Raw genomic sequence first — 26,499 nt, forward strand, 5'->3', positions numbered from 1 at the left:
ACTTTGAATGCACTGTAAGTCACTGAAAAAATCTGCCAAATACATAAATGTAAATGCAAGAATTAAATTACAGTTCCCTCTGTGATTTAAAATTGCCATCAGTGCTAGAGTGTACCAGTACTACATTCGGAACTTATAACTTGGAGTGAAGATGTTGATAAGTTAGGAATTATAAGAGGAGAAGCCAAAATTTAGAGAAGTGGAATTTAAATAATTCTTTGACTTCAAAATCTGGACAAGAAGGCAAATGAATCTTGCAGACATTGCACTCTGCCCATGCACCATTCAAAAAAGACAGGGTCAGTGCTCTATCCCAACTGGCAACGACAGGACTCTCTTAAGATTCAGATCACTCCTCATACACAAATGCACCGCTGCTTAAACCACTTTAAGATGAACAGTGCGAGCAAAGGAAATACAATTTTGGAAAAGTCAAAGATGTGATAGAAAAGGACTCGTGCATCATTCCGAGAGCATTGCTTTGTTCCGTGTCACATAACAGGATATATGACAATTAAGACTGCTAATGGGCTTTTGCAGGAGTGAATTACATTTGTTTACTATATGAGAGGAGATAAGGCACCATACCGAGGAAATGCGGCTTACAGACACATAATCATTGCATTCCCTTTCTTATGGCTGGGTTCCAGTGGAACTGGCAGAATATGGGGCATTCTCAAAAGGGAACCTGGGATCATTTTTAAGGTACTCGATGCAAATAAGCAGGCCAACCATTTAACTATTGGGAGGCATTTCATGCAGCTTGTCTGAAAATCCAAATGACAAACCAGGGATCAGGAGAGTATGAACCTTCTATGAGATGCAAGCAAAATTATCTTTATTTCCTTCCTGCCACTTGGAGAATTGGAAGACAGTAGGCATTTATTAATTATTGTTAGTAAAGCTGGCTTTAAAAGCCAAACTGAATAAGCTACATTGCAATCAGTGTATGTTTCTACTCATCTCTGTCATCTTTCAATGAGTTTGAAAACACTGAGGAATGGATGTTTTTTGGGTGTGTGTAGCATGCATTTTCAGCAGCCTTCGATTCGAGAGTTGAATGCTAATATTTGCTGAGCAGTGATAAGATTTGGACGTGGACCAAGAAAGGGGACAGCTCTGCATTGATGGAATGCATCTTTTTAACACAAATCTCCTAATGTCTCTGAAAGGCAGTGGACCTCATTCACCATGTTGGTGGCTAGACACATGAAATGATCATACATCCATATGAGCACACACAAACATCTGTGCGCTATCATAAACATGCACAAACATACTGAAATGTATTCTACACAGAGGCATGCAGGCTACTTTAAAGAATCGTTCACCCAAACGTTTAAAATTTGTCACACAATTATTCCAAACTTCAATGCTGTTATTTTTTCCACGGAACACAAAATAAATGTTAAAAGAATCTTTTCGCAGCTCTAAAAAAAAAAAAAAAAGGACCAAAAAACATTAAAAAAAAAACTATAAAAGTAGTCCATGTGACTTGTGCATTATATTCCAAGTCTTCTGAAGGCATACAATCATTATGTGTGTGGAACAGACTGAAATTTATGTCACTGATGATGTTCCCCTCCAGTGAGCTCTAAACTCGAAAACCATTGCAGAGCAAATCACTGAGTCGGATCTATCCGATTCATGAACAAATCGTTCAGTCCGAGAATTATGAACTACTTTTATAGTGCTTTTTTGTCCTTTTAGGAGCTTAAAAGATGTGGTCACTTTAAACTGTTATTGTATTAAAATGAGCTGCATGAAGATTCATAAAAAAAAATTCTCATAATTTGTTCCATTCAAAAAATATACAGCATACAGGATTGGAACTATATTAGTGAGTAAATGATGAAAGAATGTTTATTTTTGGGTGAACTATTCCTTTAATTCAGTTCTAATCTAATGCTTTTCACTGCATTGAGGGGATGCATAAATTGTGTGTATACAGTATGTAGCGTGTGGTTTATTGCTGTAGGAAGAATGGTCCTCATCCAACCTCCTTTCACATACACATGCTGTTTTCACTGAAGCATTCCTCACCTTACACACGCGAGCGATGCGTGACACAATGGTGTTGTCAAAGAAATCAAACTCCTTTCCCGCTTCACTGAAGAAGAAGTAAATCTTATCATCATCGCCCACTGCATTGCCTTTGGGGAAACTCTCCTGAATGTAGGCTGAGCCTACAAAAGCTGGGTCTGAGGGAATAATAAAACCAAGTTTCAGTCCAAGCCATAGATCATATACTCAGACAGAAGAGTTTCTATGTAATGTGGATTTTATGTCCAGTCAAGTCATTTTTATTTGTATAGCGCTTTTCACAACACACATCGTTTCAAAGCAGCTTTACAGGAAATCATGCATTAACAAAATAAATAAATAAATAAATAAATACAAATCATGTCTTACATTGTGTAGTTTGATTAAATATGATTGTAAAATGTGTATAGAAATTAAATAATTAAATAATAATTGTATTTAGAACCCCTGTGAGCAAGCTGAAGGCGACTGTGGCAAGGAACACAAAACTCCATAAGAAAATGGAGAAAAATAACCTTGGGAGAAACCAGGCTCACTGTGGGGGCCAGTTCCCCTCTGGCTAAATAGCATGAAAATAATGCCAATATTAGTTATTTGTGTGCAGTGCAAGTCATGGTTTTAAATTTGTAAATTAATTAAGCATTAAGGTCCAGTGTTTTAAAAATAAAAATTAAATATTTTTTTATGAACTTTAAGATTAATGACTAATGTCTTTGAAGTTCATCCTGGATTAACTGCAGAAGTTCACATATATGCATTGTCCTTTGTTAGTTGGCTGAAGAAGGCATTTGTTGGCAATTAAATGATAGCCTATGTATTCCATTTCAAGAGTGTAGTACATCAATAGACAAAGGTGATTCATGCAGAGATTAATTATGAGGTGCAGTGCAGTTCAACCTGCAGGTCAGTTCGGTGAGGTTCGGTGGGGTCCATCCTAAATCCAAGGTCTGATCTAAACTAAAAAAATGAAACTCAAATATAGCCATTGGTCTACTTGATACCACTTTATATGAAATTGTTCATTATATTAGTTTTAATAAATTTTAGATGATCTTTTGGAACAGTACGCTATCAATGTGCTCAGTATTGATTATGCATATGCATATGCATTCAATATGCACTGCATATTGAAATTACACTAAATACGTTTGTCCTGCAGCATAACATGCTATAATCTTGCTATTATTTTAATAATGGATTCTGATTTACACTGATAATGCAATAGTTTATAATTTTTATAATTATATTATTATTATACGTGCATCTTTTATGTCTCTCAGTTCGTATGAGAGACTACATGGAATATTTGTATTTTTTTTAAATTATTCACACTGGACCATTAAAAATTAACTAGTGAAGGCAAAAGGTGAATAAAATGCTTTATAATAGGGCTCTCACAATAATGAAATTTGGCTGATGATTAATTGTCAAACAAATGATCACGATTATGATGATTTATTGTCTGTTTTAGGGCTATGATGATTAATTTTCTCTTTTAGGCAGTGGCGGACTGGCTATTGGGAGAACCGGGACATTTTCAGGTGGGCCTGCCACGAAATGGGGCCTCATGGGCCGCCGCGTTATGCAGAATGCGCCACAAAATGGCGATATGCGGAAGGGAGCAGTGATATGCAGAAAAGGACTGCAACCCCCCAGACCCCAACCCCCACCCCCACCCCCACCCTCGCTCAACAACTTTTGGGCCAGTTTCTATGTAAAATCCCGGGCTGAATTTTCTTCCCAGTCCACCCCTGCTTTTAGGGCTTTCATGATTAATTTTTGTTTAAATTGTCATATTTCTTAAAGTGCATGTTGTGCTTCATACACCTAAGAAGTCATTTTTACTTATTTAATTTCAAATATATAAATCAAATAATAAAATAGGGAAACATGATTTTAATTTAACAACATTTTTTTTTTTTTTTTACATTTTTGTTTTCACAAACTGTGAATATAAACAGAATTATAATATTATTATTATTAACATTTTCAAATTGTATTTAACATTCAAGCTTTCACAAATTGGCATTAAATATAGCTGATGAGTGAAATAGATTTTTATGTTCCCTAAATAGTCTTATTTTTTGTATAGGAGGCTCATTTTGTAAATGTAAGCAATTACTTTCGACAGGATGAGCACAAAGTAAGTGTGTGATTTCTGCAAATGTGTTTTCTGCCCTGTACACATGTGGTGCTGGTTTTACTGTCGTCTCGAGAGGGCACACTACACATCTTTTTCGCCTTTTCCCAACATCTGTATCCACTTCTTGATTTTCTGTGGAGCTGGATACGCTGACTTGAACTGACGCAACAACAGCTGCAGCTGATCGAGGTGGGTGGGTGCGCCTCTGGATCTTCGATGTGATGAGCGCTTTTCCAAGCCCCTCCAGGAAAAGCCGACATTTGTACAATTTGCCTTCATTCCAGTTTGGATTGATTTCACTCCACAGGACGAAGGCATCATAGGCAGACATCTAAAATGTTATAAAAACCACAAAGGGCCAACAGGCAGTCTTGTGCTGGCAGCTGTAGGCTGATGTGTCTTTGTCTAAACTGTCAACTCTTTATTTATATTTATAGTCTTTATTTATATTTATAGTAATTATAGTCCAGGATGATTTCTGGCTTCAAGTCCTCTCTTGCACTCAGTGATGCATCTTTGTGCATTGTACTCATCACAAGAACATTCTTGCTTTTCTTTTCGGCAGTATGAAACAATGGTTGCAGTTCCAGAGAAAGCAAATATTGAGAAATGCAGCGTTCTGCCCTGCATATTCAGAAGCTCGCTGGGAAGCTCAGGCTTGTTTTTATGTTCAGATTATGTGTCTGTTTTTATTATTGTTCCGATCATGGTCAGCTTTAGTTTCTGTAGCTCGACACCAAGGTGGTAGGATGTAAAAAAGTTATGCAATGACCTTGCAGCCCCTTAGTCATTTTAAGCACCACCCGCATCCCCTGGTTTTTCTCAGGTGCTCCACTTCGTGGCTTGCCTGTGTACATTTGAATATTCCATGCATAGCTTGATTTGGAATCACAGGCTGTCAAAATTTTGATGATATATTTGAAACCAGTGTGGAAAAGCTCCTTTTTGCCTTCACAGGGTAGTAAATAACCATCATAACAACATATATCAAAAGCTGCCTTTGAACATGAAGGTGTGTGGGGTCACAATGACCCACAAACACTTCATTATATACAAATTCTAAACAGACTTTCCAAAACACATCTGTGTGTCCTCACTTTGCATGCATGTTAATTTCCCTGAATTAGGAAGTCACAAAATGTAAACAAGTAAAATAGATTTTCAGAATACAATTTTCTCAAAAATACAAATGAAAGCTAAATTGTACCATCTGTGTCTGACCAAGTCTTTTGTGACTACCGCTGTGAAAACCAGTGTGGAAAAGCTCCTTTTTGCCTTCACAGGGTAGTAAATAACCAACATAACAACATATATCAAAATGTTTTTATTTTTGGTCTGTGCAGCTGCCTTTGAACATGAAAGTGTGTGGGTCAAAATGACCCACAAACATCATCATTGTATAAGTAGGGAAGATGTTATAAGGCTTCCACCCTCTAGGGGGAGCTGTAATTTCTTTATGTTCCAAATTGTGTTACTGAGCCCTTCATTAGTGTGTTGAAGCTGTTGCTATGCAACAGATTTGTGTTCCCTCTGGGAAGGTAAGTGTGCTCTTTATCTTGGAGTTAATCTAATTAATGTCTTTATCAATATTGCCCATCCATGTTCTGCAGTACAATTATTCACGTTAAAATTTTTGTAGAATGGTAGATGGTGCTATTTGTGGCAGATGGGTGTTCAAATTCAGTATTCCCTATCTGTCACATCACTCGATGTTGTGTCGATGTAGTGACACTAGGGGTCACTCTTGGGAGCCCCAAACACCTCTGATTTTGAAAAAAGGCCAGTGGGAATTGGCGAGTGGAATTTGCATGCCACTCCCCCGGACATACGGGTATAAAAGGAGCTGGCTCGCAACCAGTCATTCAGATTTTCTCTTCAGAGCCGAGCTGTTGCGTTCAGTGCACTGAATTCAATCTCGCTACTATTCACCTCAAACTGCTGGATCTACGGCACATTTCAGCGGCTTCTCCCCCTCTGCACCCGTGGAGTGCAGAGAACGCCCCTGGGTGTTTCGGCAGAAAAAAAAGTGTATATTCTAAAAAGAGTATATTTTCTATCTAAAAGAGTGGCACTCACGGAACGTCTTATTAAAGATGCCTTTCCATTTGTGTATTATTTCTGGTTGCGGTCATTATCTCTCCGCTTCTGATGGCCACGATCGCTGTCTTACGTGTCTGGGCACTGCCCACTGCCCACGGGGAGACATCGTTCGTGGATGGGTCATATCCTCATTGCGAGAACATGACTATGGCAACGTTGCGGTCACGGCTTTCCTTCGTAAGAGGGCAAGCCACCCCAGCGGCTCCCCGCCTCGGTCCTTCTACCTATGGTATGAGGCTGCGTCAGTTAGCACTGGGGGCGATTTGGGGACTTCAATGGGAGCACCTCCACCGGGTAACCCCCCACGGACCTCCCATTCCTCAGCACGCTCACTTGCCCCGATCGGGCTCTCGGATGAGACCGCCGGTTCGTCTCAGGGTGAATTCGACCTCTTATTCGGAGCCTGGGAAGATGATGAGCTTTCGATTGCAGCATCGGAGAGTGGGTTCATCCAGTCTGATGCGGAGGCTTCGGCTGGGCTTCCTCCTTCGGGTATGCTAGAGTGGAACCCTCCACTCTCCCCTGAACGCTCGTGGCTCGATGATTGGTTCCTGGGCCCAGAGCGCCACTCATGGCCGCGCCCCGCACCGGTCATTTCTTCCCGGAGGTGCATGAGGAGTTGAGATCATGGGAGGCACCTTTTACTACCCGATCCCAGTCTTTCAGCTCCCACGCTCTCACTACCCTCGATGGTGGGTCGGCCAGGGGGTATTCGGTGATCCCCCAGGTGGATAAGGTGCTCGCGGTGCATTTGTGCCCGCAGAGCGCCGCCACCTGGCGTGGGCGCCCGAAGCTCCCGTCCAGGGCCTGTAGGTTTATGTCGTCGCTGATGACTAATGCCTACGGTGCCGCTGGACAAGCCGCCTTCGCCCTGCATGCCATGGCTCTCCTGCAGGTACACCAAGCCAAGGCGCTAAAAAAGCTGCACAAGGGTAGTTTTGACCCGGGATTGATGCAGGAACTGCGCTCGGTGACCGACCTTGCTCTCCGGGCGATGAAGGTCATGGAGCGGTCTCTCGGGCAGGCGATGTCACTAGCAACTGACGCTGGGGGCTATAGCCTTGAGCCTCCTTGTTAGCGCGCCCACCTCCCACAGCGGAGACGGCGGTTCGAATCCCGCTCAGAGCTGGTTGAGCAGGACTGGTTACAGTGGTGCCGTGACCTGGATGGGAGTGAGGATTAGGGGGTGAGTGTAACAGGAGCCAGCTGGTAGGTAGCTGTGCAGTATGTTCACCTCACTCCATCCCTGGCCTCAAGAGGCATGCTAGCGACTGATGCTAGGGGCTGTAGCCTCTAGCCTCAACGTTAGTGTGCCCACCTCCCATGCCAGAGATGCCGGTTCGAGTCCCGTTCAGAGCGGGTCGAGTAGGACCTGTTACATGTACAAATTCTATACAGACTTTCCACAACACATCTGTGTCCTCACTTTGCATACATGTTCATGGCCCTGAATGAGGGCCAAAAAAGATAGGTTAAATAGTATTTCACATAGCTCAAATATCTAAATGGGTCAAATTGATCCGCAACATAATACGAGGGTTAAAAACTTATGAATGACATGAAAAATAACATTTTGAATATCAAAATATTTATAAATACTTGAAATATGTCTCTTTTTGATCAGCTTTAGTTTTGGTAAATTTAAAATTTACACTATTGCTTTTGGAACTCATATAAAAATTATATTTAATATTTTGGTAAAAAATATAATACAATTATATATTATATAATATTAAAATAGTTCTGTTCTAATTTCTGCACTTTCATTCACACATTATTTTAATGCTCTTTGAATAAACCCACGAACCCTTATTTCTCAGGAAGCAAAACCTTTGAGATTTAATTTCATCATTTTATCTCTCCACAGAAATAGAGTAGGGCTTAAGCATGTGTCTCCTGCTCTGTCACTGCATGTCATTAACGCTGTGTGTGAACACAATATGACCAGCAACGTTTTCCATCTCACGATCGTTAAATTAAAGTGAAACCAGAGCGCTTTACATTCACTATCAAAGTTTATATTTAATTGTTTATATTTTTGCAGCAGTTAGGCGTGAGGCTCTGTTGACGTGTGCGCATCAGAGTGTTTAAGTAGAGCTTCACGCGCTCTTCCGGACAGGGGATGCTCTGTTTGAGATCTGCGGTGTGCCTAAGTGACGCTCTTGAGTTCAACTGAATGACACACAAATGTGCCATTCACTGCAGTTATATATTAACTTAAAATTCCCTTATTTGGGCATTAAAATGTGATTGGAATTTAAAATGCACAATAATCGCAGTTATCTCAAATAATGGTGGTTTGATCAAAACACCTCAATCAGATGATTATTTAATAATCGCGACAGGTCTACCTTACACATTAACATTGATTTTAACCTAAAGTCTTGATTTTGAGTAAATAAAAAAGTCCATGGACATGCAATGCATCAGCTAGCCTTATGCACCTTTTAACATTCGTCATTTTACTTATTGCAAAATATAAAGCTAACACTCAGTACTCTTAAGTACAGTGAGTAGAATATGACTGTGTAAACTGATGCTACATTAATTTGTTTTGTACTCTGTAGTATTGCTTTCATGAATAATTGTCTGCAGTGCCAAAATGGCTTCTAAGTTTTAACTTCAGGGATGATGAATCCCTCAAGACAACATAATAAGAGCAGGAGGGTAGTGGATAGAAGCAGAATACTATGACTCTTACCTTGAAGCCAGTTCAGTGAGTTTTCAGTCTTTAGGGCTGAGCCCTGTCCAAGGCTTTTGTAAATGATGGGTTCATTTCCTTGGAAGTTACTGACTGTGCCGGCATACAACTCACCATCTGTAAATTAATCATCGTTTCAAGCAACAAACATTAACCATGCAAATCATACAAAAAGTAAACTAAACAATGGTTCTTAACTAAGGTCTGCTAAACAGGAATGAACAATGCTAAATGCAAATAAAAAAAATGCAAATAACCACATAGTGGTGCATAGTAAAGATAGCAAAATAAATAGGCTTATCAACATTTCCCATATCTTTTGTTGTTGATGTCAAATGCCCATTTAAATTCTAGGGTATTTTGGTGAAAATTCATCTTACACTTGTTAGAAACAAGATAAATTTGGCAGATGTACACACATGGACCAATGCCCTCACCCTCAAAAGTGTGTGTTCCATTTGTCAGGCTGGTAAATCACCAGACCGTGTGACCGTGGTAACATTTGGTAACATTTCAGGTGTTCAGATGAGGTTTTAAGGTGAATATTAGATGGGGGTTTTAATGACTTAAACGTACCTCCCTAACCTAAAACTTTAACCTAAACCTAACCAATAATAATCTTAAATAAATTGAGAGGTAGACACAAAACATCCTTACCCTTAAACATCACCTAAACCTAACCGATAGTATCCAGAAACAAAATGCAAAACGAAAAGTACATTTTCTGAAGCAAACACACCATTTGTGTCGCTTCTGTGACACTTTCGACTCACGAAAAATAAATTTAAAGTCATAATCAGTAGCTGTAGTCATGATTTGTGTTAAAGTAAATAAAACGCACAGTTTTTGTAGTGCCTCTAGTGTTAATTCCACCAGGAAACTGTGATGCAACGTATAACTCGGCACGTAAAAGTCAGTTTGCAAATATTTAATTATGGTAATGTTAATTCTATGAGACCAGGTTGCAGATCACACTGCTGCTTTTAGTTTATGCATTTGCAAAATTAGTTGTCCTATTCAGCCTATTTAATGTTCATCATTTTGCATGTTGTTGGGTATATGCAGTTCATGGTAACATTAATAAATAAAAGGACATTTTGGCTTACTTTTGTGTGCTAAACAATTTTGGTATTCTGTTGGATCACCGCTTGATGTCCAATGTCAAATATGTGTCCTGAAGCAAAACCAGTTGAGAACCACTGGACTACACAAAATTTTTAATTGTATTTTAAAAAAAAATTTTTTTAGCACATACCTGCCATGATAGCGGTAGACTTGTATTCAGGGTTGAAAGGACACCGGCTTCGACCATCTTCTGTGACAATCTCTCCCGTTTCACTGCGCACCAGTGAAAAATCTGAAGTATTCTGAAAAGAAACAACACAGAGATGTTGTAAAGACAGCATGTCTCTTGTCTTAAATTTCTTGACAGCTTAGTTGCTGTGTAGATCGAAATACAGACCTTATGTGGCTGAGCAGAACTTCATGTTACTGAGATAAGCCGGTACAGATAGCGAGAACGGGGAACACACTCAAAGCAAAGGAATGGTTATTTGCACAATGGATTGTGTGTGGGCCAAGCACCCTGATAAAAAGATGTTTAGAGGGAGTCGGGCTGGATGCACTAATTCTAAGGGGGCTTTCACACTGGGCACGTTTGCTGTGGTCCGATTCCGAGTGTGATTGTTTCCGGTGCCCCCCACAGCTTTGGTCTGGTTTCACACTCACTTGATTCTATCGAACCCCGGTCCATTTGCGTTCATCTTACGTCATCACAAACACGCATGGTGAACACAACGCGACTCATCTTACTTTTTGTTTTTTTGTTATTTTGGTGCCATTTTGCACAACAGAGTTAACGACATCTGCGTATATGTGCGTTTCATGGCGTAACTCATCAGATGTCCAGGGGAAGGCGGCTTGCTGCTGCTTTTTGAGGAGACAGCTGATTGCAAGGAATTCATTTGCATCTTTGTTTACACTGCACACTTACACTCGTGTCCAAGGTGAAGTTATCGCCACTGTCATCTCCTATTATACCCTATATTTATAACCTATAATAGTATTTATATATGGTATTTATAAGGTGTATAGATAGATAGACAGACAGACAGATAGATAGACAGACAGTATTTATAGTGTTGATTGTACTAGTATGTCATTGTGGTGTCATTACTTTTTAGGGACTTTCAGGAATGTGTGGCTCCTCGTGTGTTGTCGAAACTAATGATGTCGTCATTGGCTAAAACACATGCGCAGGTTACTTTACTTCCTGAACGAGTGCGCACCCGAGTCCGAGTTGCTTTCACGTTCACGCAAATTGCGCTACAGTTCCATTACAACCGAACCTCCTACAGGTAGTCTCGGGTTCGGTACCGCGGTGCGCTCCCCGATCCGCATGACAGCTTTCACATTACCAATTTTTCATGCAAACCGTGCTCTGTTTCGAACTAAACTGCCAGTGTGAAAGCACCCTAAGTTTCATCACTTATGTCTTTATAGGGGCAGAAAGGTAAAACTAAGCTTAAAATGGTTGTTAAACAACAAACTGGAATAAAATGATAATCAACAAAAGGTAACACTTTATAATAATGGTCCGTCATTAATAGGTAACTATGCAGGAATTAATGCAGGATTAATGAGTAGTACTACATTAACGCTTTAGTTACTTATTAACTAATATGGAAACATGATTAACTAATCAGTAAGTAATAGGTAATCAATAATTACTGAATTTGATTTTCCTCATTGAGAACTATTAACTAACTATGGCTAATTTAAAATAACTACTAATTAATTACTAATCAAAACATTAACATATGTCTAAAATGTGAATGATTATGTTTTTATAGTGAACATAATCATGAAATGCACCTTCAGAGAAACATGCGCATCACGTGTGTTCTTTGCTGGAATTAATTTATGAACATAACAGCTCTCTAAATCATGGCTACAGTGTCTGGTAAAGTATTATATCAGCTTACAGATGTATGTGCCCAACATGTTTATTCCTTGGGATATCTCTTCTGTTCATTACAAATGATTAACTTCGGCAGGTTTGATATTGCTGGAGGTCTTTTTAAAATAATTTTGGTAACCCATAAGTAATGAGTCAAGTGTTACCACATAAACATGAAGGAATAACTAATTATTTTAAAGTGAGGGTCATGGTTACGCATTATTAATTAATGAATACACACGTGAATATACTTTTTTTAATTTTTTTTTTTTTTTTACAAAACATTTTTTAAATGAATTTTGTATTCATAGATACTGTAGGTTAATCTTACAAGAAGTGTTTAATTTTATGTGAAGTGCATTTTTTTTTTTCTGAGTAACTTAATGGATCCAATGAAAAAAAATTATGAGTGTCTGGTCCATCAAGCTTCTAATCCAATCAGGGTTCGCCATATTCAATACACACGCTGAAACTGAAGGTGCGATTTTGCACTGCCCTTCCGTCGATCCGTCTGCATGTGGTAAACTTTAACATACCTTCTGTTCTGTTCATACCGAACATCGGCATAGTAGGAAACATGTCAAATTCATTTGATAAAAACTATGTATTTACAGAGTGTACTGTCTAGGGTGGAAGTACACAGATTGGTGGAATCGGCCTCATGCTGCACTCCGGTTTTCTCTGTTTTCTGTTGGAGTCTTGTGGAGATCAACACACTTGTCCTATCAGACACACATCATTTTATTATTTTACTTTATGTTAAGAGATAAGACTTTTAAAACATGTAGTAACCATGAGCACCAGCAATTAAAAGCATTATCCTGCTAAAGGTTTGTAGCCTATGCAGTTATGTTCAATTATTTCAATGATTCATAATTCAATGCCAGAAAAAAAAATGTTTTGAATGTCTGTGAATGTTTGTAAACTATTTGTTTGATTAAATGAATAAAATGTAGGAATAAACACTTGAGTATTCATTACTAACTGACAAGTAATATCTCAGTTACTATTAATGGTTTATAATGTGTTTTCAATTTAGAATAATGGTCCAGATAACCTATAACTCCCAAGGAAGGAAACAGTAAGATCAATAAGATTAATTAATATTGTGTTACCATGATCATCACTTTAAATTAATTAGTTATTCCTTCATACTTATGTGATAACACTTGACTCATTACTTATGGGTTACCAGAATTATTTAAAAAAAGATCTTTAGCAATATCAAACATGCAGAAATTAATAATTTGAAATGAACAGAAGAGATATCCCAAGGAATACACAGGTTGGGCACATACATCCCTATATTTCTGTAAGGTAAGCTGACTATGATCAAGGCTGTATGATCATGTCCTAGCTAGAATGAAATCAAGAGAGGAGATTGTGTTGTTAAATTCAATTGGTTTGTTAAGTCACCTTTTTACTGTCTCCGACGACTGTGATATTTCTGTCCAGTGGTATTCGCAACGTGGATATAAATCATGTTACAATAACTACATTTTTTCAAATTTATTTTTCTGTTGCCTGTTGTACATAACACAGCAATTTCCTGGTGGAATTAACACTAGAAGCATTAAAACAACAATTACTTTTATCCCGTTTCACTCAAATCATGAGTAAAATGGCAGATTATCAGTTCATAAACACATACTTTTCACCCTGTTCCTCACACAATGCTATCTTATGACATCTAAACAATTTTACTATAGCGCATGACTCATTTTAACGAACCAACTACGTTTATAAGCTTGTTTAAGTGTGATCAAATTGCACGGAAGCTGAACTGATAGAGTGTTACATATGCGATACAAAGGACCGGTACTAGTCCTGAAGAGCACGCGAGTCGACACGTGAGCCGAAAGTGTCATAGAAGCACCACAAAATGACATGGTTGTTTCAGAAATGGTGTTTTTCAAGTCACATTTGCTTTTTCTGACACAGTCGGTTAGGTTTGGGTTTAAGGTTTAGGGTAGGGAGATAGGTTTTGTTGATTTAAATCTCGATAGAACATTAACCTTAAAAACCTAATTTGTTCTGGAGAACATTTCATTCGCTGTTAACGCCACACAATGGACATTTCACTTTGGAACTGCCCTGAGATGTGTAATGAACCACATCATTTTATTTTGCAAAAATTTTACCACAGTCACGCAATGTTCGTTTCATGGGAGAAGGCACTCATGAATTGCGATGTCAGAGAACCCAGCCCCTTGAGATATAGAGCTTTGAAGAAAGTTAAGGTTTTTGTGAATTGTTTTCTGAGGTTTGCTACCAAAACTTGCTGTTGAGCAGATGGACGAATTCAATAAAATTCATAATTATTATTTACTCAGATTCCATCATTAGGGGGCCAAGCAGCGAAGCTGCAGGAACCCTATTGTAATTGTACTGATTTTCTTCTTTTTCTCCTTCCTTTTCTGTTGTAACTGTACTGATTTTCTTCTTTTTCTTATTTAGGGGGCCAAGCAGCAAAGCTGCTGGAACCCTGTTGTAATTGTACTGATTTTCGTATTTTTAGGGGGCCAAGCAGCAAAGCTGCAGGAATCCTATTGTAACTGCACTGATTTTCTTCTTTATTTTTTTCCTGCCCAATAAGTGTCTGGGCGGCAGAGACCGTAAGTTGTGGAGCATCAAACTTGGCAGGATGATCCCAAATCCCCCTCACTACTCAGGCGCACAAATGCACACCCATCTGACCCTAGGTGGCGCTATAATAAACAATTTTACGTTTTGGCTCATATCTCTGCAACCGTAAGGGGTAGAATCAAATTTTCCCTCTGATTTCTTGAGTCAAGCCCTACAACATGTATATTTCCCATTTCATTTCTGTCTATAAAATTTTCCGGCATTTTGAATTGTTTGAAAAACCAACTTTTTTGAACTCCTCCTAGACCGTTAGTCCGATCGGCATGCAATTTGGTATACATCATCTACAGACCCTCCTGACAAAATGTATCAACAGAATTTTCGATAAGTCAAATTGTTCCGAAGATATTTACGATAAAATTCCTTTGTTTTAATGCAATTTCAGTAATTGATCAATAGCTACTCAAGACAAACTCCAAAAGTAACCAAACTCGGTTCACATATTCAACCGGACGTTTAGAAGACATCAGCAAAATTTTGTACAATTTCACCCCTAGGGGATGCTACAACTAAAAAGCTGTCATAAATTTACAGCCATTTGAGCAACAAAGTTCAAATTAAATATGCTTCTTCTTTGGTTCAATTTCTAACATATTCTTAAAAAATCGATTCGACAAATAAAATAAAAAAATGGCAACGTCCAATCAAATTTCAGCACCTTATAACTCGTATGGGGAATGGCCGAGGATTATGGAAATTACTATACACAAGTAGGGTGTCACCTCAAAGCCGCATGTCAAATTTTGTGACAATCGGCCACACAGTGGTGGTATAATTAGCTAATTCACATTTTTGCTCATAACTCTGGAACCATATAGGTTACAAAACAAATCTGTAGCTTCTCTGAATCCACCAGTGCCCCACAATTATATGATCACTTGAATTTCCATTTCCGCAAGAAATTTCCATGGTCCTAGGCCGTTTGCCCGACTCTCATGAATCTTGGTATATATCATCTACAGACCCTCTTTACAAAAAGTTATCAAAATAATGTGTCGAATTGTTCCAAAGATATAAGACATATTGTACTGATTTTCGTATTTTTAGGGGGCCAAGCAGCAAAGCTGCAGGAATCCTATTGTAACTGCACTGATTTTCTTCTTTATTTTTTTCCTGCCCAATATGTTTTGGCTGTGGCCTATAATGACTAATTAGCCTGTATCTTGTGAATGCATTTTTCAAACTTAACAAAATATGTACAAATGGACAAGAGAACACTCTGAGGTAACATAATGGGTTTCATTCATTTTTGATGCTAGAGGGCGCTAATACTTAAGACAGTCCTATTTTTGCAACTGTGCTCAAAGGAGGTGAAATGTCACACCAAAATAGCTGTGCACACCATCCATAGGATCTTTTCTGTCAAATTTGTTTGTTTTGGTCATCTCGCCATATGTGCTTGGCCCCCGATGATAGTCGCTTGCGGCTATATTTTTATTTCCATTATTATCATCATTATCATTGCTGGTTTTATAGTTATTATTTTATTTAATAGTTGCCTAACAAAAACAACAACAATAATAATTCAACAAATAGGGAGCCAAAATTAATTGATATGATTTAAATACTGTATGAAGGCAAGTGTAGAAATAAATGAAATGTACACATTTAACTACAAAAACCTTTTGTTTTTATATATACACTGATAAAAGATTTTGCTGTTTCGAAAGGAAATTGGTACTTTAATTCACCAAAGTGGCATTCGACTGATCACAAAGTATAGTCAGGATATTACTGATGTAAAAAACAGCACCAACACTATTTGAAAAAAAGTAATTTTTGATCAAATCTAGACAGACCCCATTTCCAGCAGCCATCACTCCAACACCTTATCCTTGAGCAATCATGCTAAATTGCTAATTTGGTACTATAAAATAACTTGCCATTATATAAATCACAGTTGAAAGCTATTTGGTTTGTTAAATGAAGCTTAACATTGTCTTTGTGTTTGTTTTTTAGTTGTCACAGAATACAATAGACTGGCATGTCTTAAGATCAGTATTGGGTCAAAAATGGCAAAAAAAGAAACAGCTTTCTCTAGAAACTCATCAGTCAACCATTGTTGTGAGAAAAGAAGGCTATACAATGCATGAAATTGCCAAAAACTGAAGATTTCATACAAAGGTGTACACTACAGTCTTGAAAGACAAAGGACAACTGGCTCTAACAAGGACAGAAAGAGATGTAGATGGCCCAGATACAACTAAACAAGAGGATAAGTACATCAGAGTCTCTAGTTTGAGAAATAGACGACTCACATGTCCTCAGCTGACAGCTTCATTGAGTTCTACCCACTCAACATCAGTTTCATGTACAACAGTAAAGAGAAGACTCAGGGGTGCAGGCCTTATGGGAAGAATTGCAAAGAAAAAGCCACTTTTGAAACAGAAAAACGAAGAAAAGGTTAGAGTGGGCAAAGAAACACAGACATTGGACAACAGATAACTGGAAAAGAGTGTTATGGATCTTAACCCCATTGAGCTTTTGTGGGATCAGCTAGACTTTAAGGTGCGTGAGAAGTGCCCGACAAGACAGTCACATCGCTGAGTATCTGGACAAACTGACAGCTAGAATGCCAAGGATCTGCAAAGCTGTCATTGCTGCACATGAAGGATTTTTTGATGAGAACTCTTTGAAGTAGTTTAAGAAATCCTGCATTTTTTTTTTTTTTCAAATTCTAATAGTAATTTTTCACATTATTATTGTTCTGCCTATACATTAAAAGTACCAATTCCTTTCCATAAGACCAAAATCTTTACATTATTCCAAACTTTTGGCCGCCAGTGTATATTTGCAACGTGAATGATCATTTCATAACTGTAGAAGTAGCAGGCATTTAGAATAAAGTTTAGGACAAAAACCGTCAGTGTTTCTCACTTCATGCACATAGTTTTGAATGAATACATCACATTCAGTTGGGTGGTCACATATGGTCTAGTCGCACAAATACTTTAACTTATCTGAAGCTCAAACAGCCGCCATGCGACAGTGTCGTTTGTCAATCTGTAATTTGTTGGATGCAGTGAAAAGGCGGCTTTATTCCAATAAGGAAAGAAAATTATCTGCAAAAATGTAATGAGTACTTTTCAAGTTTAAATAAAATTGTAAGGAGTAAAAAGTTATATTTTTTATTTGGAAATGTAATTAGGTAAAAGTACAAGTATTCCATTTAAATTGCACTTGAGTAAAGTACAAATCCCCCAAAATAATAATTTAGTATAATACTTAAGTATTTTTACTCAATTACTTTATACCCCTGGGCATGAGTGTGAGTAAATGATGATAGAATTTTAATTTTTAGGTGAACTATCCCTGTAAAGGTCTTGCTTATTTTAGATATAAATCAAAACTGAATGGCAATGTTCTGTTGGTTCATGAGCTCATTGCTTAACTATAATTACTAAAACACAACTTAGACTAAAATCTTTAAACTATGAAGTAGAAAAGTGTCCATAAAATATAAACTAAACTGTTATGAAAGGGATGGTTTACCCAAAAACAAAAACTGTGTTACCATTTATATAATTTATTTTGTGTTTCATAAAAGAGTCATACAGGTTTGGAACAACATGAGGGTGATTACCGTATGTCAGAATGACATTCATGACATTCATTTATGAATGAACTATCCCTTTAAGAAAGCCATTGCTGAAACAAACTAAATCTAAAATTGAAATGAAACGTACATTTGAAAATAGTACTTAAATAAAAACAAACTTGGAAAACTACAATACACTTGCTTGGTAATGCAAGACCTGATTCACTGAGAATCTTCAATGTTGGCACAGAATGATCCAGGCAGAGTGTCCAGTTTGAGGGGTCTAAATAAAGTGCAGGGCAATAATCATTTCTCATCCAAACAGCATTCACCCTCAGGGAGAACGGAAGAGTATATTTCACAGAGGAGATTTTGACTGACTGAGTAAATTACATGGATAATTAAATCCTCCCCTGCAGCCTGTTAAAAGCATTGAGGGAGGTAGAGAAATCCTGCTGCAGAATAAAGAAAAACCAAACACACAGTACTTACAATGTATGCGCAGATAGGGCTGAAAGCATATGTTCCACACACATAGAGATGAGTGCTGTTCACTCGCAGTAAAATCTTGATGTAATTGAAGCAGTCAGTCTAGATAAAGAAAGGGTACACGGAATACAAAAAAGAGTGCATGTGAGTGTGAAAGAAAGGGAGAGACATACGGCATTCCTAGATGCCTACACTGTAGTTGAAACATTACATGTGAGTGGACTTTTGCAAATCAGCATCAAGATTTAATATTAAAATGTTAAATGTATTTGAATATATTGGGGAAAGTGTACGTCTTAGGTCCTGTAACTGGCCACCCTTTTTTGTTAACACATTTTATGTTCACTAGTTCATTTGAAACGGTTCTACAGTGTGACATTTTATAAGTACAAATATTCCACGTAGTCTCTTAATTAATATGAGCTCATAAAAGCTGCATGTGAAATTTTAATAAAATGCTGTTTCAAATAGTTTTAGATGGTGTATAGCATGTCACATGGCAAGACATGTCAACTTCCCAAAATTATTTAATGTCAACAATTGACTGACAGATTTGCTGTATAAAAGCACATATTTTAAGTAAGCACTAGGTTGCGTGCAAAAATGTATTTGTTGGCTGGGCTTTACAACTTGTTTTCACATCACTAGGCCTGATCTTAATCCTCTTTAATAGTCTGGGAGAGGTTTCTGGCATCTGTGTATCATCTGTCTAAAAAAACAGCAGTTATTAAGGTGTCTTCATCAAGGTCCAAACATCCATCCCAACCTAGCTCTCAAGACAAATCAATCTGGCAGCAAATTAGGCATGCAGATTTTTAATCTAATAACAGCCAATTCATAGTGTCATGCTTTCAGACAAATTACAGTGTGGCCGCATCAAGGCAATAATGGGTCTCACTAGCTAAAAGTGTTGCGGGGGCCACTTTCTCTGATTTAAATTTAGCATGATTGTATTGCAAAATAACTTACTTTGCAGGCTGTTCAAACTTGAGTTGGTTTGAGCACTATCTGTCATTTTTTAACTATAAATGGCTTGACATGGGACTTTTTTTTTTTTTTTTTTTTTTTTACATATGCACAGAGGTAAATATTTTATCCACTCACCTGTAAGTCTTTCCCTTTGAAACTGCACTCATCTCTCTTCTTCTGTGGTGTGTGCCACGTTAACTGCAAAAGTAAAAAATGTAAGCTGGCATTTGGCCAAACAGATTCAGTTGAGCATTCTCAGCAGCCATAGTGCATTTACGGTAATGATGCATTACCACCACATTCTGTGTATATAATTTGACATTAAGTACAGTGAGTCACCTTGGCTATAACATAATTTCTGTGGAGTGTAAAATGAATCATGCAACACAGAATATTTGTATGGAACTGTGAAGGTTTATTTATTGTATGACTTCTATGACTGCAAGTCAATTTGTTACAAAGTATAATACAGTAATACATATGCAAACAAAGTTTATGGGTGTTATGCTTCAGTGATGGTTGGATCCAACATTCAGATTCACAAGATATAATCTGCATATATGAGTGATAACATATATGGCTTGCTGTTTGCCAATGGATGAGCTTGAGCACGAGACTTGGCTGAAGCTCACAGTTCTCCCCTGAACCTAAATATGGAAAGATGATTTGGGATGATGAGTGAAGTGGGGTTGTTTATGTACCCGTAGTGCGGTAATTGGTAGGATTATATGAACATGCTGCTCCTGATCTCCCATTTGGAACTCAATTTACTAGTGCTCATACAAACAATGCACATAGTCGTACATCCACCAAAAATAAACTCCTAGACATACTCACATTGCGCTGCAGCTGCGTTCTGCTGATATCGGTGATACTGAGTGCAAAGAGAGTCTCTCGAGCGCCAACATACAGCATTTTATCCTCTTTACTGAGGAGCAGAGAGGTGTAATTGAAAACTCCATCAGGTGAAAATTTCTTGGCCGACCTCTCGTTTGCATCTTTGAGCAGATATGAAAAAAAGAGAGGGGAGAGTGAGGAATGTTGACAAAACCGAGCCAACAGGATTTACTACTGCAAAAATTATAAATGTGTAAGAGTCAGATATGTGACACATACATTACATTGTATTAGATAATAATGTTACATTGCTGGATCCAGAAATGCTTTTATACAAGCTGGCATTGACAAAGCTTCTAAAACTTGTTGCAACCACATAATGTTTGAATCAATGATGAATGAGTGTGCGTGCATGTGTGTGGTCACATATTGCTCAGAGACAGATGTTCATCTCTTAATCAAAGATACTGTCCTGTATCATTATCATGACAGCTCCTGCAGGCTGTTTCTCTGTTTCCATGACAACCGCAGCAATAAGGAGTGGTATCTTTCCTACCAGTAGAGGGTATTTACTTAAGCAAGCTGGAATTGGCTCATCACATTTTCAAAATGAAAAATAAAAATAAATAAATAAAAAATAATTTAGCATGGCTTCTGAGGACTTCAAGCTGCTTGAATTAGTGGTGACTAAGTCAATGTTAGGGAAGTTAAGGGACCCTCCCATGACAAAAAAAAAAAAAAAAAAAAAATTACTGGGGGGGATCCTGTTCTGTCTCATTAAAAGTCTTTCAAATTATTGACAACATGATTGAAGGTAAAGTTAATCAAGTTAGTGAATTCACTAAAACTTAATATGGAACTTTTACTTAAGTAAAGGAATTTGAACTCTGGTTGAAACACTTTCATCTTATTTTACCAAAGGCTGGCACAAACAAACTCTCTTCTCTAATGCAACAATGACAGCCATCCATGATACCAGCAAGTCTTAAGATGCACGTTGAATCATTGCCCCATTTAACAGGTTGAAACACAAACTTGAATCACACTCGTCTTTCAGTCTAGCGTAAACAAGACAGAGGTCCAAAAATCAAATCTGTTTTTATGTTAATAATGTACTATAAAATGCACATACTGATGGTCTCAATCACAGACTGGCACGCCTTATTTCATTTTGCATAAAGCAAGGGTTTTCAACCTTAACAGACTCAGGGACCCCGTAGTTTGCGTCATTTCTGCAAACCAGTTCTTCCAGTAAAACAATTCATTGGTTCATCATGTGTTCCTACACTATCAAGTATCTATTATATAATATTCATCTATTAAAATACATTTATTTTAGCAACATCAGTAAAATCATCGACACTTCACTCCTTGCTGTTGGCTCATTTTGTGTCAGACATGACCAAAACATCGATTAAATGTGTTGTTACATCAAGAACTGCTGCAACTGGATCGCAGATATGAACTCAAGAACTGCTCCAACTGAAATCAGATTCAAGACCAAAACATTCAATCTGATTTGCGAACCAATTCAACTGTTTCACTGAAAAGAACCAAATAAGATTAATGATTTGATTATGAATCAGACATCACTACAGTACATAATGCTCACCAACATCATATTGAATACAAGTCAGTATAAATGAGTATAAAGCCTTCAAGGCACACAAATGTGCCATTGATTTACAAAATCCTGGCAATGCTCAATGTGATCTTCTCTTCAAGTAGATCTCACTAGAGAACATGTAATCATTACACTGATTATGCTCCCATGGGTGACTTTGAGCTGAGGTAAGACTCTAAAAGCAGCCATGTCTCTTGTGTAGAGAGTCTGCACGCTCACTTCCTGAGCCCCGGGAGAGACAATGTGGTAATAATAGGGCATCAACCCTCAACCAGGAGGGCTTATTACCACTGAATCCAGTCTGCTAAACCACAGGAGGAGATCAACACAGCACATTATCGCCAGGCTATTGGGGTCTCTGCCTCTTGTTTTTCTCAGTTTTCCTCTCTCTCTGATTACAGGATGAAACAGGGCACCACTCAACACTGGCAGCAATCATTTCAGAGGGTTTGGGGAGAAATTTAATGGCGATTTAGTGAGACAAGGACAAAGGGCAATTGCTGCAACCAAACAGGGCTTTAGAGGGATTTGCACAGATAGAAACTGCTCCCCCAATTATTCTTTAGAGTGGCATTGCTATAGCGCTCTCCCTGCAGCTCATACAATGAACCAAATAATTGTGCCCCCTTTGGGAAAAATCACACATGTGAATGTTTTGCTTCTAAAGCAAATCTTAAAGGGGTCATGACATGCCTTTTTTATTATTTAAATATGTTCCTTGAGGTTCACTTTTGATATTAATATTTTTTTTTTTTTTCAGTCATATATTTGTAAAACACTGACCTGCTCTCTCCTTGTCATCTCACTGCTCACCGCTATGGAAGTGATAAGGTTAAGTAGTCATTTGTGTTGTTGTGGAGGCTGTCAGATGCAAATATCTACTACTGTGTGACATCACGGTGTGGAGGAAGTAGAGAATGTGTCATTTTGGCAGCTTGGTTTCAACAAATTCTCTTTTTGCAGTGAGGAGGAAGTTTTGAGTTCTGAAATTTACAGTATGTTTTTATAGTACAATGAACTCTTAAATTTTAAAAGATCAAGGAAAATGTTCTCATGTCATGACCCCTTTAATGACCACAGTAGTGTTTGTTTCAGCTACATAAGTGTTACTCATATAGTATATACTGTTAAATATAAAATACATATGAATGTGTCAATACTATACAAAATAGGTTTTTACATTTTCTGAAGACAAAAAACAAAAAACAAAAAAAAACTAAAACAATGAAATGATGTTGTAATCAGATGAGGTTTGTAAGGTGAATAATAGATGGATGTTTTAATGAGTAAAACTTATTTCCCTAACCTAAAACTTTAGCTTAAACTTAATCAATAGTGTCCTAAAAGAAAAAGGTGAACAAAACAGACATCCTTACCCTTAACCAACACCTAAACCTAACCGATAGTGTTTTAAAAGTAAGTTCGACATGAAAAGCACTTTTTTTTTTCTGAAGCAACCATGTAATTTCATATCGCTTCTATGTCACTTTGGTTTTACTTTCACTTTCATTTCGAGCATCCTTGGCTTAGACTGAACCACGTGTTAAAAGTAAGGTGAGCTACAGCGCAAGCTAATAACGTTGGAATAAGTGTTTAAATGTAGGTTGGTCTGTTATACAAGCGTTAAAATGTACTGTTTTTCAAATAATGCATTATAGTAAAAGTGCTTTGATATAATAACAAAGCAGTGTGTGAGTAATAGAGCGAAAAATAAGTATTAATAATGTCATAATAAGCCACTGTAGTCGTGATTTGTGTTACAGTGAATAAAACACACAGTTGTTGTAGCATCTCTGGTGATATTTAATCAGGAAACTGTAGCAAAATGTAGAAAGCTGTACATAAAAGTCTGTTTGCAGAAATGTAGGCATAATAATGTTTATTCTTAGACTAGGTTGAAAAAAAAAGTATTTGGAAATACCAGGCTGTTTTAATTTGTGTTGTGTGTTTGCTTATGTTATATTTTAAGATCTCTGCCTGTTACCAGCTATGTAGCCTTAGGTTTTAAGAAAGATTTTCAATGAAAGAACTTAGCTATATTGCAAATTAATTTGTACAAACAAAACCAATCAACCAAGACACAGAAAGCAGTTCCACAGAACTTAATATTAGAATTTAAATATGCTTGCATGAGGGTGGTGGAGTGAAATTATCAGAGCCCCTGAACACCCAGAATAACCCCACTCTGGATATAATTTCTGATGCCCTGTTTATTGATTCTCATGTCTTTAAAAAGTTCCATTCTACCACAAGACAATACAGTCTCTCTCAGTCTCTCAATGAGTCTGTGGTATAATTGTTTGAATTGACTGAGGTCAGTTCGCCTAGGGAAATTCCAAGATGACAACAGCTGCCATTCGCTTCTTCAGAACTACACTGATGCATGCTGGAAAAAGGCTTATCCTATTCCCACTCATGGGGAAAGAAGGCTAAATGTGTCAACAACAGAGAAGTACTTAAGAGGCAAGTAGATATTGTCTCTGTGTTGAAGCTGTATGACAGGTCATAACTTGTATGTCCTTGTCTTGTTGACCATCTCTGTATCTCTCTATTTATTCTTCAGACCTGCACTCCATGTCTTTAACCCAGTTATACAAATATCTGTGTAGTAACTGTGCAATAAAGGCTTTATTACATTTAAATTGCACAATTTTTCTTTTCAAAACCAAAATATGTCATAGGCCACAAGTGAAGAATATAAAAGGAGAGTGACCAAACAGTAGCAGAAGGGAAAGCATCAGGTGTCTCCCCTCATTTCCTATGAGTCTGTGATTTTTCCTGTTGTTCGGCAGGTACATAGGTGTTGTTGTCACAGCCAGTTCCAGGACAGTGGTGCCTGTTTCATGGTTTTATTTTTACAGGTTCTTTACAGACACTAAACTATTCTTAAAGCTGAAGTGTGTAGTTTTTTTTCTGTGTTAAAATACTGTACTTTCTTCTATTCCTGCTTAATATGCAGAGACAACTATAAATAAACCATTTGTAGGGTGATTTCCCAAGAAAGTATAAACATTGTGGCTCTGTGGCGCTTTCAAAACTTTGCACATGCAAACATTTTAGCATTCTGACCAGCCTGACATAGCAACATTGGTTTAACCAATGGCATGAATTTGGGACGGGAGTGTTCAGGAAACTTATTTGAAAACAATAATTATTTTGCCATTCCCTTTGGTGATGCTAATGATGCAGAAATTACATCGGGATTTACAGAGGAAACACTCTGCTACACTACTATATCCTTCTGTTATGAGACACAATTAATCACACAACCGCCATGTTAGATCCTTTGTGTAGCTGTAAGCAATATGAGATCATTACCAGCATTATGCAATTACATGTCATTTAAAAAAAAAAAAAAAAAGCCAGTACTAAATGGATTGCCATATCTGCAGTGCTTTGCTTTCTAATCCATTTAGAGAGAAATTAATTATGCAGGCTTTTAGGGAACACTTCCATGTTCAGTTTTCAGAGCGAAATTCCCAGCGGCTTCTCCAACAGTGCATGCCCAAAGTTAATCAGAGACACAGAGCATCCAATGCACAAGAAAGAGTGTGTGTAGCAATCTGGCCATCAGTGTGAAAGATCAAAGCTCTGTGTTTTGTTTAGGCCTAAACAGACGGCTCATGTAATTAAATGCTTACTGTATCTGATGAGTTGAGCTTTCTAAGAAAAAAAAAAAAAGAAAAACACTCTACAAAATTAAATGCCTGTTGCAATACTCCACTCTCAAACAAACAGACAGTTCTTATTTAGTCACACTGTACAACTGGTAATGTTACAGCAGTGTCAGTAGTTGAAAGCACTTTACTGTAAAGGTAAAAAAACAAAAAAAACAAGCCATTTACCAAATTCAACTATAAAAACAATACATTTTTACTAAGAATGAATTGCTCTCACTGATAGCATTGTTTATTTAACACGCAATTCAATTCAAAGGAATTCTGCAAATCAGGTAACGGCACAAACAAGCCCAAGAACTATATGCTGAATGCAGTTTGCATGGCACAATTCCCAATCTTGTGGGTCAGTTCTGAGTGCTAGGTTTTGGACTACTGCAATCTGGCATACATTACTGGGACTGTACAGCTGACTCTTCACCACTGTTGAAAATGTCCCTTTAAAATGCAGAAAGTGTAGAAAGTGCAGAAAATTTGAATACCCAGTGTGTCTTGATATATGCTGTTTTAACACTCTTTTCCATTATATGCTCATTATTTGAAGTACTAATGATGCAATGATCAATAGAAAATGTACACAAACATATCTTCGTAATAAAATTAAATTTGATTAATGATAGATGTAACGGAATGTTCCAGGTTCTATACAAGTTAAACTCAAATAACAGCATTCGTGCTTGGCATAATGTTGATTTCTACAAAATTTCTACTCCTCCCTCATTTATATCATCATCATTATATATATATATATATATATATATACACAGTATATA

At 37.5% G+C, this 26,499-nt stretch overlaps 1 protein-coding gene across 1 annotated transcript in view; it reads right to left on the reverse strand.

Moving 5' to 3' along the window:
• The window catches only part of LOC127417258 (semaphorin-4B-like), a 93,898-nt gene that overhangs the window by 26,867 nt on the left and 40,532 nt on the right, over positions 1-26,499 (reverse strand). Inside the window, exons 3-8 of the mRNA XM_051657134.1 lie at positions 20,426-20,586; positions 19,724-19,786; positions 18,623-18,721; positions 10,243-10,354; positions 8,988-9,104; positions 2,044-2,201 (exon numbers count right to left, since the gene is read on the reverse strand). Coding sequence (XP_051513094.1) covers positions 2,044-2,201; positions 8,988-9,104; positions 10,243-10,354; positions 18,623-18,721; positions 19,724-19,786; positions 20,426-20,586 — 710 coding nt within the window. The remainder of the gene's footprint in view (positions 1-2,043; positions 2,202-8,987; positions 9,105-10,242; positions 10,355-18,622; positions 18,722-19,723; positions 19,787-20,425; positions 20,587-26,499) is intronic.

Source organism: Myxocyprinus asiaticus, chromosome 26 (genome assembly GCF_019703515.2).
Source record: "Myxocyprinus asiaticus isolate MX2 ecotype Aquarium Trade chromosome 26, UBuf_Myxa_2, whole genome shotgun sequence".
NCBI lineage: Eukaryota > Metazoa > Chordata > Actinopteri > Cypriniformes > Catostomidae > Myxocyprinus > Myxocyprinus asiaticus.